Here is a 19,301-nt window from a genome sequence, read left to right as displayed (position 1 = left end):
TGGGAGAGGTGTGCGAAGGAGTATATCTGCCTAAAGAGGTGATAGGGAGATCAGCACCTTGGAGAGAGATCCCTCTACCTGCGGTCCAGGACCCCGGACAGCGCACGTGAGTGAGCAGAGTGGAAAATCACTGACTCAGCTGCAGCCTCTTTTCCTAATGAGCAGGGAAGGGGATTTAAGGCGCGGTCGAGGCTGCAGCCAGAGTCAGTCGGTGCCATTCCTGAGCGTGTGAGAGTGTGGAAGGCAGAGAGAGGAAGGACCGGCAACGCCCTGCCATACTGACCCTGAAGGAGACCCCACCTTTACGGACGGCAACACCAAAGACCTGGAACCGGACGCCGGTCACGTGAGCCAGATAAAATCCCTTCCTATTCACCCCCTGTCTTTGTGTTTCCCGCCAGCCCTGCCGCGGCCGAAGAGGGAAGGAGGGAGGAAGCCCTGTAAAATACCCCAGTCTGGGAAGAACCTTTGTTTATTTTTTGCCTAAATGGCCCCTTTTATTTCTCCATTTTCCCCTACCCTTGCCCCAGAGGGGGGGCGCTATCACCGATACCCTGAAAAAAAAAAAACACAGAAAAAATGAAAGTATTTTTTCTGACATCTGCCATCTCCTGTGTTGGTTTCTAGCTGTGCCCACCCACTGCACCTCAGGATCCACCCCGAGGCACCACAGTATCTATGTTTTCCTTTTTAACAGCTTGTTTAGCCAGTTTGTCCACTCTTTCATGACCAAAAATGCCTGTATGAGCAGGTATACAAATGAATATGACCTCAGTGCTTTGTTTCCTTATTCTTGTGTGTATTGACATTATTTCATGAAGTAAATCCTGTCGTTTACTGGATACACCTGACATGAGACTGTACAGAGCAGACTGTATCACTACAGATTAGGACTTTCTTTGGTTTGTTTTGGTTTCAATCCATTCCAGAGCCATCAAGATGGCATACAGCTCAACCGTATATACACTTAAGTAATTTGAGGTCCTCCTACATATCTCACCTCTAAGGCTTGGAACTGCAACTGCAGAACTTGTGTTTCCTGTAATTGGATCCTTTTAATCCATCTGTAAAAACATGTGTATAGTCTTTATTCTTAAATTCCTTATAGCCATACAATTCACTCACCAGATCTGTACTTTTATTTATTGCCTTAATTTCAAATCTACCACCGGAGTTTCCAGTATCCACACTGGGATTATAGGCCATATTACAGTTGGACAAAACTCCTAAATCTCTTGCTGCTGCCTCTCCTGTCCAGCCAAAACTTTATTTTTTTGTTCTCTCCCTTTCCCAGCTGGTCTGCAGCACTCTCTGCAGCGATCTCTATGCCCCCTCATATATATCCAGTTGTTTACCAGCAGCTGTTTCCGATGAAGACAGTGGCATTTCTCCTGCCTCAACTTGAATTGCACACACTGGCGATGTTCTCACTGCACCTAAACACACACTCAAAGCCTGAGCTTGTATTACATCCAGCCCCGCAAGCACAGATTTTGCTGCTGATCCATATACCACACTCCCATAGTCCAGTCTTGATCTAATTAGAGCTACATATATATATTTCAGTGATGCAATATCAGCTCCCCATCCCACTCCTGCAAGACATCTCATAACATTTACCACTTTCTTACACTTCTCCTCCACCCTTCTAAGATGCTCTCTCCATGTTAATGTCAAAATACACTCCCAAGAAACAAAAACTTTCAACTTTCTCGAAGTTACTTCCATATAATTTCAGATCATTAATTTCCCTATGTTTCTTTCTTGTGAAGAGCATAACTTTTTTTAAATCCCCATTTTGCGAATCCCATCTTGTATTTTCTTAACTATTTGTTCCACATTTCTCCCCTTTTTCCACACAGCCCCGTCATCTGCAAACAGTGATCTTCCCATATCCATTGCCATATTTACAAATATATAATTTATCATCACAGAAAATAAAGTGGTGTTCCATTCTCTACAACATGTTTACTTGACAGTTCTGATCCTATTTTAACCCGGATGGATCTTCCGTTCAGAGGGTCAGTAATCCAGTTAAAAACCTTCCCTCCAACTCCCAAAATATGTAATTTAATCATCAGCCCCCAACATGTCATACGCTTTTTCCACATCGAAAAACTGCCGCCACTGTCTCTTTATTTACTTGAGCTTTTCTTATTTCATCTTCCAGAAAGAACACTGGATCCATAGTGCCCCTTCCTCTCCTAAATCTACTTTGGTATGTAGCCACCATACCTCTTTTCTCAAAAATAAATATTAGCCTCTCATTGACCATCCGTTCCATCAATTTACATACATGTGATGTCAATGCGATAGGCCTGTAGTTTATTGGTTAACTGGCATCCTTCCCAGGTTTCCTTATCGGAATCGCTTCCTTCCAGTTCTCTGGGATGCTTCCTTCTTCCCATACTTTATTAAATAACATCAACTTCTTCAGTCCCTCCATACTTAAATGTTTCAACATTATGTGGCATATTTCATGTTTCCCTGGTGCAGTCTTCCCCATTTTAGCCAGCGCCTTACTTAATTCTCCCATGCTGAATGGGACATTTTGTTCATCCTCAGTGCTTTCCTTTCTCCTTAGAGCCTCCAACTTGTCAGCTTTGGTTTTCTCTCTGCCACCTCTTCCCTCCTCAGACAAATTATTGCAACTGTGTACTGCAACAAAAGTATTTACCATTATCTCAGCCTTTTCCTTATTGGATACTGCAACATTATTTCCACTACTCAAAACAAGATAACTAAACTCCCTCCTGTCCCCACCCATCTTTTTAAATCATCCTCCATACCTCTCCTACTTGAGTGGTGTTCCCAAGTGAATTGCAGTACTTTCTCCAGTATATCGGTTTTGCCTGTCTTATTGTTCTCCTTACTACTGCCTGAGCTTGTCTGTACTTTATCATTTGCTGGAAATTATGTGTCCTTTTCCCTAGTTTAAATGCTTTATCTCTTTTCACTGCTGCCTTACATTTGTCATCCCACCATGGGACTGTTTTCCTCTTTACTTTGCCTTTACTTTTAGGAATGCATGCAGCTGAACCATTGTTATCCATTCTCTCACTTCCCCACAGTGTTCTATTTGCATTAAAATCTCCACACCATATAACATTATTTCTATTCTGCCCCTCTATTTCCTCGTGTTTAACTCTGTTATGTTTCTGAGTCTGTCTGTTAGTTTATTTGTTTAATTCTTGTAATTTATTATTATATCTGGTTTTCTGTTTATCTTCCATTACTGTTCATTGTATTTCATCAACCCCTGTTATGTCTGTGTCAGGATGTTTTCAAGCCATAGTCACTCCCCTGTCTACGTGCTGCACTATTTGGGTGGTTTCGGAGAATTCCAGGTTTCGACGATTCCTTCCCAGTCTCGCATTTCCTTACTTCCTGCTTTCTTGCTAGTTAAATGTTGCATAGCACTATACTTACTAATAACTACTAATATAGCTATTGCACAGTACTAATTATATTAACACACTTACTGTCTGTCTAACTAATGAACAGTCACTTATTTTGGGTAATTTGGATTTAAACACAAACTAATTTACTAACGTTATCTCCCATTTCAATTCTGCTCCGTAACTCTGCCTCTGTTCTATCACTGATTACTTGCTTAGGTTAAGCGAAGTGTTCACACCCGTCTCTCGCTATCACTACGTCTTCTCACTCTATGCAAATATCCACTCCCTAATCCGGAGCCGTCTGTATTACATGTATTTAAAACTCAGTCTCCACATTATTCTTTGTCAGAACGTTGATCAATTTTCAGTTGCTGATTCATAGTAAGCCTGATTATTTGAGATTCATGAACGACACACTTTGCCATTGACTCCGAGTTTGCCTTACCGTTCTGTTTTGTTTGCCTTCTGATTATTTGGTTATTTTGACTTTTTCCTTCGGCCTTCATCAACTTCGTTTTTGCCTAGCCCTTTTGTACTTCAGCCTGTGATTTGAAACAAACCCCTGCTTCGTTTTTTGACCATTCTTTTGCATCTCGATTTTAGCATTGTTTGAACTCTGATTACCTGGCTTGAAATTGGACTGAATAAAGACAATGGGTCTCATTCATGAAACGTGAGCTGAACGAATTTGTGTGTAAAATGCGAGTAGAGGGAAATTTACGGGTTTTTGGCATTCATCAATATTTTAGTAGCTCCAATCTTTTCGTAGCTACTAACAAAATCTACACCTGCTGCTGACCACGCGTAGTGCTTTTGTAAATTCAAGAATGCACATAAACAATGCTTGTCACTATTGGAAATTTACGTTTTTTTCATATTGCGCTCTGTTATGTAAACAATACGCAGATGCCTTTGAAACACGTGATATGAACATGACAATTAAAAATATAATACATTTAGTTAAATTAGTTGGCAATTAGCAGGTTTAAGATCCAGATTAGGTTCATGATTGTGAATTATCTATGAAAATCAACTCAATAGATTACACATTCTTTGTGATGCATTTGCTTACATAAACCGGAAAAACTTTCATTCTGTTAATGTGCAACTGATCTGTGAGGCACACGCTGCTACTCAGGCCGTTGTGGAGCGCACAAACGGGGTCTTGAAGGCAAGATGGATCTGCCTGGACAATAAAGGTGGTACCCTTCTTTATGCACCCGTGAAGGTGTGCAAAATAATATTAGCCTGCTGTGTCCTGCACAATGTGGCCATTAAACAGGGCCTTCCCCTGCCTGAAGTCCCCAATGCAGAGGAACGACTGCCTCCGGAACCAGCTCTTGGGCCTCGAAATGCGGCTGCTATACAGACACACCAGCGACTTGTAGAGCAATTTTAAGGTAAGTGTTGCTAAGACTGAATAAGCTGTGCACATTTTAGGCCGACAAGCTTTGCAAAAAGTTAGTTTCATTTGTATTTTGTTTTATATTTACATACAACATCCTGTTTCAGTAGGCTACCTCAGTTCATTTTCAGGTCATGCTCTTTAAAATGTATACAAATAGGCTAGATTTAATTATCAGAGTAAAAGAGAGTAGCTTGATTATCTTGTAGTAAATACGTGTTTTCCCAGGATAAACACAGACATAACACTTTATTGTTGAGGACGCAAAAGTGCCTTGCAGATTTCCTTCAAGCTGGTGTTAATTTCTTGGAGGGACGTGTTGATTTGGTTGACTGCTGTAAGTAGACTTTCTTGATTCCTCAGGACCTCATCCGTAAGGACAGCCGGATCACCTCTTCGGCCTCGGTACCTGGGTGCAGCAGGAGCAGCAGCGGCGGCAGCAGGTGGTGGAGCCACATCATGGGAGGAGCACTCGCCAGCTAGAAATATGACACAACGTTTGTTTTTTTTCGTTTTATGTGTGGCTCTTTTTTCATTTGAAAGAAACATTAAATAAATCTTATTTGAAAAATGTTTAATTTACGTTGGCTGCAGACTGACTTATTTTTACATTACATTACGTTACATTACGTGGCATTTAGCAGACGCTCTTATGCAGAGCGACGTACAACAAAGTGCAAATCAAACACAAGAACACGTGCAAAAGTGGACCTGAGAGGACAGTACAGTTCCGAGTCCTAGTGTAAACATACAGAAATTCTGAACCCTTGAAGAGTTGTTTGGAGCTGTACAGTATAAAACAGAGCTTTAGGCTATTAAGATTCAAATAATTTGAAGACGATGCATACAAAACTGCAGTGGGCTATACGCTATCCGTATCCTTTCTTGAAATGAATGTTAAATAGCTCTACATTCCGACACTGATATCCATTACGCACCATATCGCACAATATAACATTACTGGTATCCCGTTTCCACTTCATTCAATCCGAAGAGAAACCCCCACAAATGTTCTGTTTGTTTGGTGGGACTGTACGACCTAGGTTAAACTACACTAACCACTAAGCTATCAGTGATGGTTTTCAGAATGTATTATGATACAACAATTATCACCTTACCATCTGGGTTTGATGTTGTCTCCAGTGGAGGCATGTCGGTGTCTCCGTCAGGTAAAATTCCTAACAGAGAGGTCTCCCCAATAATGCCAGCGATGCGCTCGTCAGCAGGTGATATTTGTGCCCGTGAGCCTCCTCCTCCTGTGGCTGATGCATGTTTTTTTTGTGCGCTTATGCGTTTCTTTGCCTCCAGTTTCATGTCAAACCATTTACGTTTAACCTCGGATATGGTTCTATTGTCTACAGAGGCAACATTAACAGCATCTGTCACCTCCTTCCAGGCCTTCGCTTTGCCTGTCCCTGTCACAACAACACTACTGATAGAAGAAAATGAAATCTTTTTTACCCAATAAAATATATTTCACCCAAGATGATTTCGATCTCCGCTTCGGAAAAGGATTTTTCTATATATATTTTTTCTCTCTCTTTCCTTGTTTGCGCCATGATGACTGACAGGTCGACTGGATGCGTCTACACCTCCTTATATGGCAATCATTGTCTATTCATGGGCGGGGATTTATGCCAATTGCTGATTACCGGGAGCGCGCTTTCACTTTACGATGGATTGGCATTCATGATCATACACATGTGTTTACGATCAGATCTGGGTTTCCCGCAGCGTTCATGAATCCGGAGTAGGTTTTTAATAGCGTGGACGTTTATGTGCAAATCTGCACATAGACTTACTAACGTTTCATGAATGAGACCTAATGTTTTTACATACTCCCCGGTCTGCGTCTGGATCCTCTGAACAATACCTCACACTCTTTTACATGGGTTGTAGTAATTTATGACTACTAACTTTTCTCTCTCACCCCACACTTCTAGTACCATATATTCCTGTTCATTCCCTACACCTAGTACTCTGTACAGAATACCCTTTTTTACAAACGTGACACACCTTCCACCTCCATCTCTCCTGTCTTGTCTAACTGCTTCACATCCATATAAGACAAAATCCAAGTTAGGCTTTAGCCAGGACTCTTCAATGCAACCATGTCTAGCTTTTCTCTTCTCCTGGCTATAAAGTGAAGTCTTGTCCATTTGCAATCAGGCTTCTTGAATTCCACTGAAGGAGTAAAATTATTAGAAGAACCCACAAATGCTGATTCTTGACTTGATTGTACACTGAGCTAATCCCTTACTTCCTCCTATTTCAACCTTATCATATCCAAGTGGTGCATTACTGCTTCAACAATAACCTGGATCTTTCCAGTTTTAGATTTCCTCTCAGATGTTGCATTCATCACCCTGCTATAAATTTCACCAGTTTCTTCTTTTCTCTCAATACATTTCTCCGCTCTTCTTGTTTTTCTGTCCAGCCCTCTTAACTGCCTCTGCATAAGAAACTTTTTCCTTCACTCTCATGTTCTGTACCTTCACCTCTCGTCTCATCACATGACAGCCCCAAAAGGCTACCCTGTGATTACCTCCACAGTTACAATACTTTGGCCTCACTCCCTCTCCACACTTCCTATATTCATGTTCCCCACCACACCTAGCACATCTTCTCTTTCCTTTGCATACCTTAGCTACATTCCCAAATTCCTGGCAGTTAAAACACCTCATAGGCTTTGATATGTACTCCCTTATACTGTATCTCATAAATCCACAGTATAGTTCCTTTGGGATAACCTTTGTCTGAAATTCAGCCAAAATGGTTTCCGTTCCCACTTTCTCGATTCCCCGTGTCATTCTTTTAGCACTTTTCACTACACTATTCCGCATCCTCAAGTTCTCCATTAGTTACTTCATACCAGGTAGGTACTCCAGACATTACCCCCTTGCAACTACCAACCCTCTTTTCCCCCACTATTACCACTTTGGCTACTTTTACTTTTCCAACATTACTCATTTCCTTTGCTTTCTCCATCTGCGCTTCAGTATTACAGCCTATAAGCAAGTTACCATCTTTAAAAACTCTTGCATATTTCACTTCTCCAACTTGCTCTCTAACAATTTTTGTTAGCTTTAGCGGATCAACTTTCACCACATGTGAACACACACTAAGCTGTAAGCAGCGCCATTTTGCTCTTACCTGGCAGAAAACTAACAAAACAGACAGGTTTATAAAGAGGGATAACAAGGGGAAATCACAATGAGGTGTGCATGATAACAAGGAAGTGAAAACAGGTGAAACGAATGAATGGGAATGAATGGGGAGACAGACAGAATACGGAAAGCACAGAGGGTAACAATACACAGAAACGCTAACAACTTAGACAAAACCTAGACAATGGTAACACAGAACATGACACTGGGTGGCTTTCTCTGTCAGGAGATGACTGATACGGCAGATATTATGGAGGAATTTTATCATCAGATTTTGTTTCTAGTTAAAAAATTAAGAACCCAAACAGATTCAACCTTTCTTCCAATCTTGCATTTTTACTTCCAGCTTTCTCTCCATTTCATGTTTGTAGATAGCACTAATATACTAATCCCAACTAACATAGAATTTGTACAGTACTAATTATAGTAACACACTAATATGTTTGACAAACTAACATTCACTAGTTTTTAGGTGTAATGTGAAAAGAAGTAGGTTGACCATTGTAGTTTAATTTGCCTAAGCTGATCTCAATGCTAAAGACTGAGTTTGGTGAAGTGCATTTTACACATTTCTGATTGCTATCCAACATGGGATGAACACCTATCAAAGTAAGTGACCTCTCACAGTGCTACATTGACCCTGTACAAATCTTGTAAAAATCTGGTGTCTTGCAAGACAGTTGGGCGATATTCCCAATATCTAGGAACAAGAAGCATCACCAGTGTAGCCAAAAGACTGCTGTGGCTTTTTAAGAATGTGATGAAAATCAGGAGCAAAGTTACATTTGCACAGCTGAATGTGTCTTAGGGCTGGTTCAGGCATATAGACCTGTAGTAATAGATGGAACGGGACACAGACTGCAGCAACTCATTTATTCTCTGTTCACCACTAGCCAACCAGATCTGTCAGATACATTTAATACATTTGTAACATCGATGTAAAACAGGCATATCAGACATTGTATCCTCCTATGTGGACGTTCTACTGGCGTCTTATAACAGATAAATAAAATAAAAGTAAAGTAAAAACCATGAATAATATGTTCATAGTAGGCTACCACCCCTAAAAGACCTGTCAATTACATAAAAACCCTTGCAGCGCCATAACAGGAGGCGGAATTAATAAAAGATAGGCTATATAGACTAGCCAAAAACATTGTATTATTTACAAAATCATGTGGTTGAATATATTTTAATAAGAAACGTCACTATTATTATATACCGTGCGTATATAATGATAAAAAAATTAGAACTGACAGACGCAGTAAGCTACCACAATCACCATATAACCATTTACAGTGATCATAACAGCTAAGTGTAGGCTGTGTATTACATTTTGGTTAAAGTAAATCTATATTAAGCGATGTATTTTTCAACTCTGGTAGCCTACACATAATAGCCTATATTATATCCGAACAACAGCGGAGCTCCAATGGGGGATAGTGGATGGGTGCACCCATGACCAACAATACAAGGAGCCTTTTAAACTCAGCTGCACTTGTTCTACGTGCCTGTATGTACATTGCTGCATGCACAATTTGATCACAACTTGATTCTTCTCGATGCAGCATCTTCATTGTTTTTGGCATTTTAGAATCACTTTATTGCTTCTTAATGTCTAGCCTTCCACGTTACCCTTATATATACATTGTTGCTGAGGGTTCTAATTGTGCCCCTAAAGCTGTGTCATATGCCAAAGCCTTGCTTGCCACAATGGAAAGCTTAGAATTTGCCATTATGCTGGTGTTCTGGAACACAGTTCTCCATAAAAAATTAGCTTTGTCTAATATCTTCAAAAGGAGTTTGTGGGAGCCAAGTTGCATGTTCTATGTTATATATGTTATATATGTTATATGTTATATATGCGTTTATATATGTTCAATAAATAAGCACTGTCTGTATTTTGTTTAACATGGACGTTTGAATAGAGACTGTAGGTTACCGTCTCTTTAAGAGATATAGACTCTTGTATTTGCTTAGGGTGAACCTGTGGATTTGTTTTTAGTTGAGGTTCTTACTGTAGTACAGTTTATGATGAGGATAACTTCACTTTCAATGCTCCTGTAAGAAGATATACAAACTGTGGAATAAATACTTGTTTATCCTTTTTGCATCGGAGTCCTGTGGAAGTTTTTCCTCCTCAAGTTAATGAACACAAGTTAAGCCAAGGCCATTATTGAGCTTCAACCACTGACAGAGTTGATAGATGTTGGCAAGTTTATTTGAGAAGCAAAATAGAGTTGGTGACTGGTCAGGCTTTAGCCTTCCTTGTTGCTAATGACATGAATAGAACATTCCCAAACCTTGCAACATTGTATCGCATTTATATCATAATTCCGGTGAGCAGTGCACAAGCAGAGTGCTCTTTCAGCAGGCAAAAGCTATTTTTGTATTATATATATATATATATATATATATTGTCTGTATACATAGTTTTTGAACAACATTGATCAGCATCGTTGTGTAGCCTTGAAAATTGTTGCATTGTTGATTCGGCAAAATTTTTCAGAATAACAAGTCAAATTAATTATTTCAATAATAACAGTCATTACTTTGAATGTTACGAAATTGTTGAATAATTGTTGGTGTATGCCTACGTAATAGGCCTAGCCCTAAACATAGCAATTCATTCATTCATTTTACCATGCCTCGCACCATGCCCTAGCAGTGGGTAGGCCTCTGTTGGTCACTTGATGTAGTCAGAACGGGTTAATCTGAAGTCACAGGTCACCAATAGCTTGTGCTTAAGTTCTCCGTAACAACACGTTGCATAGACTTATTTACACCTCACTTCCACTTCACCCGTGCTTGTCTGTCCACCATTCTTCACTCTTCAATTCAAAAAGGAAAACGATAAAAGGAATTTCCAAAAACCAACATTGGACAGTTTCTGGAATTTGGGTTTCGCGTTTTTCGATTCTGAAAAAAAAAAAATGTTTTGAAACTAATAACAGATTTACCGTTTTTTTGTTTTTAATTGCAAATGAATTACGGATTATCCAATGATACCTAGACCTAAACCCTCGACCCTTCTGAGTTTTGCCATGTTGATGTTTCCATTGAACATTATAATAAGTACAACTTGGCCTACCCTAAAATAACCTATTATACTATAAGACATTTTAGCTAAAATGTTACGTCTTATCGTTGACATGTTATTTGTAACGAACTAGTAGGTTACATCAGGTCTATTGACTAAAAGCACCTATTCTTCTAAACCTGTGTTCTGTTCAATTTTTGGTTATAAATGTATTTTTATAACCGAATAGACATTCGGTTAGGAATGTGTTTTCCCACACATAAAATAAGCCAAAGCCATGTAGTTTCATGTTTTTAAATATATACTTTTTCATAAAAATACATGTGGCTATATACAACAGTGCATAGCCCACATGATGATTGTTTGATTGTAAAAGACTGTAAAGTCTGCTGTCCAAATTAACTTTATTTAGTAAACTATATAGCGCACTATATGGACATTCACTAGTTAGGGAATAGTGATTAGTGAATAGTGAGCCATTTCGGCCTAATTTTACTCAGATTTTGAGGGCACTAGAAATATCCCACAATACATCATAAAATCTAGTGAACAACCATGGTCTCTATAAAGATGGATACGAACCACAATGCTTTGCGAACAGAATTTTCCCTAACTTTATTATACTCAAACCAATTTTCATTCCCAGGAGGAATTCAAATTAAAGAACTACACTTCTGGGTTCTTCAGTGACCTCGCTAACCCCATCCTCTCGCTTTGTAGTATAACCCCCCTGATATGCAGTGGAACGGTATAAACAAGGCGTTTTGGTGAAAGGGTTTGGAGGGGGTCAGACGCCAGGGATATAGGGAAATAATAAAGAATTGGAATACAGTTATGGGAGGATTTATTATTGTTATTATTTTTTATTTTATTTTATTTTATGAGAATTATGTACACATAATCCACTGGGTGACCGCGGTATCCCCCATACGGCATAACTGGACAATAAAACCCAAGAAGAACAAGAAGACTGAGCCATTTTTTGAAAAATAATTGATTGACAGTGAATAATGGGAATGACCGAGCATGTTTGTTTAAAATATTTTCACGGTGAAAGTCTTGCAGTGTGCCTTTAAATAAGACATTTCGTTTAAACTGGTTTAAACCCGGTCCATACTCCATTCCAGTAGGTGGCTGTAATGCACCTTTAGGTTATTTAAAAACCGACATTAAACACTAAGAGGAGGAGAAGAAGAAGAAGAAGAAGAAGAAGAAGAAGAAGAAGAAGAAGAAGAAGAAGAAGAAGAAGAAGAAGAAGAAGAAGAAGAAGAAGAAGAAGAAGAAGAAGAAGAAGAAAGTCAGCCGCCGCCATTATTCGATTGAAAGCGTAGGCATGAGTTGCATCTAACGTATTTGGCAAATATTGGATACGTGAACACTTTTGGCCTTTGTTTACACGTGCCCGATATTGTGTTAGCTAGGTAGCTTTATCTTCCGACAGAAAACGCACATCAAGTCACAGCTAAACTAGCTCACTGATGCTAGCTCGCTAGGTTAATCGGTAGCGAACCAGCTAACACTCACCATTTATTTAACTTGGCGTTGTTGGAAGCTAAACCTCACAGAGGAAGCTAGCGTGCCAATAACTTTGAACATTTCGGTTAATAAGAATTGATGTTTGTCGACAAAAAAAACAATACACTGGAAGTTAACGAAATAAGAACCGCTTACTAACTGTTGCGAAGCAAGTGCGCTTTAAGGGAATGTAGCTTTTGGTTAGTTCGCTAGCTAACGTTAGCTATTGGGGCGCATTACGGATCTCCTTGCCTGTCATCGCAAGCGGTAGATACGTGAGTGGACTGCTATCAGGAAGACGCCTTGGAAGGAGTGGCTATTTGACTGCTTTCATGCGGCGGAACTGACAAAATTCTTCTAATCAACAAGCGAAGGTAATTGTTTAGGGAATTAACGTTAGTTACCGCTTGCTAAGCAGAAACTGGCGATGTTCTGTGAGCTACATAACAAGGTAGCTTGCTAAGTAGTTAGCTCTGTATGGTGTACCTGTTCCGCATAAGGCCGCTGATTCTTCGATTGGTTCTTTTCAAAACATAATTTGAAGTACCAGCAATGGCTGACCAATGTTGGCTGGCTAACCTGCAGCCGGTTGTCTCAGGTAGCTAATAGGTATAGCTAGTTAGCTAGACTGATATATTGCTGCAAAATGTAGCTACGTGTGACTGGAAGTTTAGACAGGAACATTCACCAGGAGTCAAACGTAACGAAGTTTCATCGGTAGCTAGTTGCAATTTTGTTTAACTAATGTGGCTAGTTGGGGGTAGGTGAATTTACTTTGCGTTAGCTCACGGGTGTGGTTAAAATTTCTGCGTCACCTGAGATTTCCTGGTCATTTTGATGTATTGACCGACCGTTATTGGGTACACCTGGAGAGTGTTATCTGAAGCGAGATTACGGAGATTACGGGGTTAGCGAGATGCATGCCTGCAAGACTAACCTGGTCAGGGCAGTTTATGTTCAGGGCATCGTCTTGAAACATAAAAGCTAAGCTAAGTTTAGCTAAGCTAAGTTCACGTATGGCTTATTCTATGGCATTTGTTCATCCGTGTTTATTCGTTGACACGCAAATTCAAACTATCAGCAAACCAAATTTTGCATTCCACAATGCGGTATCTACATAAAAAATAAATAAAGCAATCTTATTATGCTTTTTTGAAAGCGAAAGTGGCCACGGAATTCGTGAGTGTATAACCCCATCTGTAACAGCAGCATATTGACAGATTTTGTGCCAATGAAGTCTCTCAGGCTGAAGCCATAGAGAAGAGGGATGAAAACATGAAGAATCATAATTTTAATTTTTTAAAAATGACGCACGATCGACCAGCATGCCTGGACGTAAACCACAGGGATTTAACTACAGATTTCTGCAACTGTGAAGTTACACTGCACAATGTCAATGTAAATGTAAATTTTTGCCAATAACTCAAGAATTCATACTTGCGTCTTGTCTTAATTATGACAATTTCGCCTGACACTTTACACCTGAGTCTGTGTGGCTATAACAGCCACCTCATTTATGGGAAGGCTTTCCACAAGATTTTGGAGTGTGTCTGTGGGAATCTGTGCCCATTCAACCAAAAGAGAATTTGTCAGGTCAGGCTCTGATGTTGGACGTGAAGGCCTGGTTCGCAATCGGCATTCATCCCAAAGCTGTTCAGACAGTTTGAGGTCAGGGCTCTGCAGGCCACTTGAGTTCTTCTGCACCAAGCTCGTCAAACCAAAACATGAAAGGGCTTTCCTCAAACTGTTGCCACAAAGTTGGAAGCACCCAATTGTCTAGAATGTCTTTGTACCCTGTAGCATTAAGATTACCCCTCACTGGAACTAAGGGGCCTCAGCCAAACATAACCCCAGACCATTAGCTCTTTCCCTTAACTACAGTAGGCACTATGCATTCCGGGGAAACGTATAGTGCATTCCAGATAGAGAAGCGTGATTGATCACTGCATTGCATTGCTCCAGAATCCATTGGCGGCGTGCTTCACACCACTCCAGCCAGCGCTTGGCATTGTGCGTGGTGATGTGAGGCTTGCGTGCAGCTGCTTAGCAATGGAAACCCATTTCATGAAATCCTGATGCACACTTGTGCTGATGTTGCTTCCAGAGGCAGTTTGGAACTCTGTAGTGTGTGATGGAACAGATAATAGGTGATTTTTACATGCGACGCACTTCAGTTCTCGGCGGCCCCACTTTGTTAGTTTGTGTGGTCTACCACTTAGTGGCTGAGCTGTTATTGCACCTAGACGCTTCCACTTCGCAATAATAGCACTTACATTTGACCTTGGCAGATCTAGAAGGGCAGAAATTGTATAAACTAACTTGTGGTGAAGGTGGCATCCTATGACAGTGCTACATTTAAAATCACTGATGCTTATTGTCATAGCAGCCACTTGGCAGAGGGGTAGGGCCAAAAAAATAATGTTAAAATATTAAGCCAGAAAAAATTAGAAAAATAAATTTTGTTATGGATGAGATGCAAAAAGACGTTAGGGGAGAATATACACTTTCTAAAAACACTGACAGTAGGTAAGTGTTGTTTTAAAACATTGTTACAAGACCATTGTAAATCCCTTCCTATCACTGAAAAAGGCTCACTGACGTTGACACCCTCTGCCTGTGTTTATAGTCCTTAAATTCAGGTTTCAAAGTGTACATTTGTAGGGCCGTCAAATGTATCAGAACATTGTACAGCAATTAAAGCTCATTGGTTGAAAAATGGTTTCAACTGCCACAGCCAATGGCATTCTGGGGGCTTATTTTGATTGTTTGTGTCCCTGCCCAAACTGTGTGTACTGTGTGTATTGCTTATTATCCATGCGAAGACTACGTATTTAGTTAAAACAATACCAGTTTATCAGTAGCAGCAAGCAAATTGTCTATAGTTAGCTTTAATAATTCACAAATATCCACTTATGGGTGATACGAACATAGCAGCGATTGCACTAGCGTTGTGCTTCAGGTGGATATTTGTACATTTAGGAAGCGAACTGGTAATCGCTAATTTGCTTGTTATAGTGAACTGGTATTATTTTTTAACTAACTAGATAAGCAATGGTATACACAGTTTCTGTGATCGCTTGTCTGGAGTGCAATTTTGGCAGCTACGCGTTCCTTTTGTCTCTTTACGTGTTCAATCATCTGTAAACCTTTATTTCTCTTAAACTATAAGTTGCAGTTGCATCGTATGTTATATCTTAATTATATAGCCAGGTCGTTACGTGGCCAAATAACTTACTTGCTCACAATATAGTTGGTTAGCTAAAGTGAAAGCTATAAATAGTGTTGTGTAGCACGCCAGTCAAGATCTCAAAGTTCGGCAAACATTTTCTTACTAGAACACTACGAAAAGACAGCATGCTCTGTTGCGTTTGTCACAGTTTTTAACTGGTGCATGAGATCACTGAACTGTATAATAACTTGCATTATGCGTTATATTCATAGACTGTGGGAATTCAATTACAATTCCTCTCTTGACCGTTTGAAGTCCAAAATTTCCTATTGTACCTTTAAAGTCGAATGCATGAATTTCCATGTAATGTAGGAGGCTTGTCTGAACATAAAAATAGCAATTTATATTTATATCTTTGTCAAATTTTATCATAACACATTTGTTGTCATATGAAATGGTTGTGAATATCAGTTTTGACATTGTGAACAATGTGAGCAAAAATATTCTTCCCAAACTGCGGTGTCCAAAACATGTTGTGAGAAGGTAGCTGCTGAACTGAAATCTGTTCGGTACTTTGCAGCCACGTCATGAATGAATGAATGGAACCTGCGAAACGGTCAACATATTTTCCAGATTCACACGTCAGAAATGATTGCACAGGGCCTGTAAAAAGACGTTTCAAGTGATGTATGCTTTGATTTTGACTGTTCAAAATATTCAATAAATAGTTAATCTGTGCGTTTCCTTCAATTATTTACAAATCAAAGATAAGATATGCACTCCTTCCTGTGAAAAGAATATCCCAAATTTAATAGTTTATATTTATAGTCCAGACTATAAGCGCAGTGTCTAAAAATAGAAAAATGTAATTATCAATATAAAATAAATAATTGTTCTTTCATCAAGTTAAAAGTTTTAAATAATTGTGTTATTTATTTTAAGTGATATCGCCCAGCTCTACTCTTACCCTGATAGGTAAGAGTAGGGTTGGGCGGTATGATTTAATCCTGAGAGATAGGATTTAATCTCTCTCGGGCTGTGCCGGGCCGCCGATTCCTGTTGATGGCAGGGGGGAGAGGAGGATGGGGTGGTTGATTGTGTCTAAGGCTGCGGAGGGATGAAGAAGGATCAGGACAGAGGAGAGGGAGGCTAGTGGGTGTCCAGCAGCTGCTTCTGTGAGAAGAAGGAAGAGAGGGAGGCTGCTTGTTCAATTGATTTGGATAGAAAAGGAAGGAGAGATACTGGATGGTAGTTCTGTATACATGAGGGGTCTAGAGTGGATTGGGGTGATGTAGGCCCTCTTGAAGGATGAGGGGAAGCATCCAGAAGACAGGGAGGAGTTCATAAACGAGTTGACAAATGGTAGGATGTCAGGTGTGATCACCTGAAGGAGGGATGAGGGGATAGATTTGAGAGAAAGGAAAAACGGGGCAAAAAAAAAACGAGGTGGTGGTGGTGAAGGTGCTGCGGATCTCTGCAATCTCTCATCGAAGAGCAAATTCATCAGCAGCGGGCAGACAAAACCATTTGCGAGGGGCCACAGTTAAATGTTTTGCATAGTTACACTGACCTACATGATAATATTTGAATGATTAGAAAGCCATGTTCTTAATATTAAATTAGCATTTGCAGTCTTAGAAATATGTATAACGGGTGCATTTCAAATTAAGCCACTTTCTGTATTTTTGTTTGAAGAAAAGTCTATGGCAGGGGTGCACAACTCCTACGATCTATGTGCTAGTTTTTGTTCCAACCAGTTACCTTCATTTTTGTTTTCTGACCGCTCTATAAACTACACATTTCATATTTACATTTGTCGTTTAGCAGACTCTTTTAATCCAAAGCGATTTACAAGTGCATAGGTTCTTCCACAAGTTAATGCATCACATCCATAGCTAGTAAAATACACATGAAGTGTTGTTGTAAACATATAGTCATCTTAAGTGCAATTATTATTATTATTTTTTTTTTTGGGGGGGTTAGACAAGAGGGATAGGGATATCAGAAAGCGGGGCGGGGGGAATCAGGAGGGAGGACTAAGGTATAGTTTGAAAAGGTGTGTTTTTAGTCTCAGTCGAAATAGGGGGAGGGATTCTGCTGTCCTGACAGTGGTAGGCAAGTCATTCCACCACTGAGGCACCAGAGCGGAAAACAGGTGTGAACGTGCAGCTTGACCGCCAGGTGAACACTGGTTCACTCCTGTACTGGATCAGTAAAATCTTTAGGATACACCTGCAGTCTGTGACTGTAGCTGGTGCTTATACACCTATTAAATTTAGACATGAAATGATTAAGAGCAGAGGTTGCCACAAAATCCTGAAACGGATCTATAGGAATGATGTCACCCAACCCGCCCTCACCCACCACTGAGCCTTGCCGCTGCTGCAAAATACAGTTTTAGCTTAATGGTTATCTTGGGAAAAGCTTCTAATTATTAAATAAATGTCATTTTTGCTTGACAAATCTTTCCCTCATGTATTCCAAGGATGAATGAATCCAAGAATGTTTCAAATTACTCGTGTTCTACAATCCTGCTTACTCCACTTTACCTCTCATTTGGTCATTTTTGTTGTCCTTTATGTCATCAAATTCAAGTTCACAGTATATCTCCTTGAGGAAATGTGCATATTTTTGGCAGTTAACATGAGCCATGCATTTGTTCTCCAGTGTATAAGAGCCTTGGGGTAAGAACGGTGAGAAGTGGAGAACAGTTGCAAGTAAGAGAGAGGGCAAGGGCTACGGAATCCCACCAGACGCCATGTCAGAAGGAGAAGGGAAACCAGCCCTGTCCTCAGCCCCAGAGGCCAAGCCAGAGACTGTGACCTTGGCCTCCATTGCCCAGAGCGTGTCTTCAGCTTCCCCACCTGTTTCGGCTGTGGCTCAGGGGCCTCCGGCCACTGCCACGGAGGACGAGGAGGAAGAGAGCGAGGATGAATCGGAGATACTGGAGGAGAGCCCATGTGGACGTTGGCAGAAACGGAGGGAGGAGGTACAGTGCTGAATAGCTTTTTATCTACGTTCTCCTCAAAAAGTATTGGAACAGCAAGGTCAATTCCTCTGTTTTTGCAATACACTGAATACATTTGGGGTTGAGATAAAAAGATGAACACGAGACAACAGTTCAGAATTTCAGCTTTTATTTTTTGGTATTTACACCTAAATGTGTTAAACCGCTAAGAACATTGCACCTTTTGTAACAAGACCACCCAATTTTAGGTGAGCAAAAATATTGGAAAAGAGTATTTAAGTAAATGAAACTCAATACCACTTAATATTTGGTAGCATATTCCTTGCGTACAATCGCTGCATCATGCATTCGTCTTTTGCGATGCTTTTCCAGACTTTTACTGCAGCCTCTTTCAGTTGTTTGTTTCTGGGGGGTTTTCCCCTTTCCTCTTCAGGAGGTGACCAGTCTACAACCTTACACTTTCTTCATAATGTTAAAGGGTTGGAATTTATAAAGTGCTTTTACCCAAAGTACTGTACAATTGATACTTCTCATTCTGCCATTCATACACACACTCATACACCAACGGCGATTGGCTGTCATGCAAGGCACCAACCAGCTCATCAGGAGCGTTTAGTGCTTAGGTGTCTTGTTTAG

General features: G+C 40.2%; 1 protein-coding gene across 2 annotated transcripts in view; it reads left to right on the top strand.

The window, feature by feature from the left end:
- Window positions 1-12,240: 12,240 nt before the first annotated feature.
- Window positions 12,241-19,301, top strand: part of nrbp1 (nuclear receptor binding protein 1) — a 39,094-nt gene continuing 32,033 nt past the window's right edge. Inside the window, exons 1-2 of one of the 2 annotated variants that reach the window (XM_061241696.1) lie at window positions 12,241-12,340; window positions 18,365-18,686. In XM_061241696.1, coding sequence (XP_061097680.1) covers window positions 18,456-18,686 — 231 coding nt within the window. In that variant the 5' untranslated portion in view covers window positions 12,241-12,340; window positions 18,365-18,455. Of the gene's footprint in view, window positions 12,903-18,364; window positions 18,687-19,301 lie in introns of both variants that reach the window. The other variant, XM_061241695.1, reaches the window with a different exon arrangement.

Source organism: Conger conger, chromosome 5 (assembly GCF_963514075.1).
Source record: "Conger conger chromosome 5, fConCon1.1, whole genome shotgun sequence".
NCBI classification, from domain to species: Eukaryota; Metazoa; Chordata; class Actinopteri; order Anguilliformes; family Congridae; genus Conger; species Conger conger.
The sequence above is the reverse complement of the archived record's forward strand: the minus strand, read 5'-3'. Positions and strand labels throughout refer to the sequence as shown.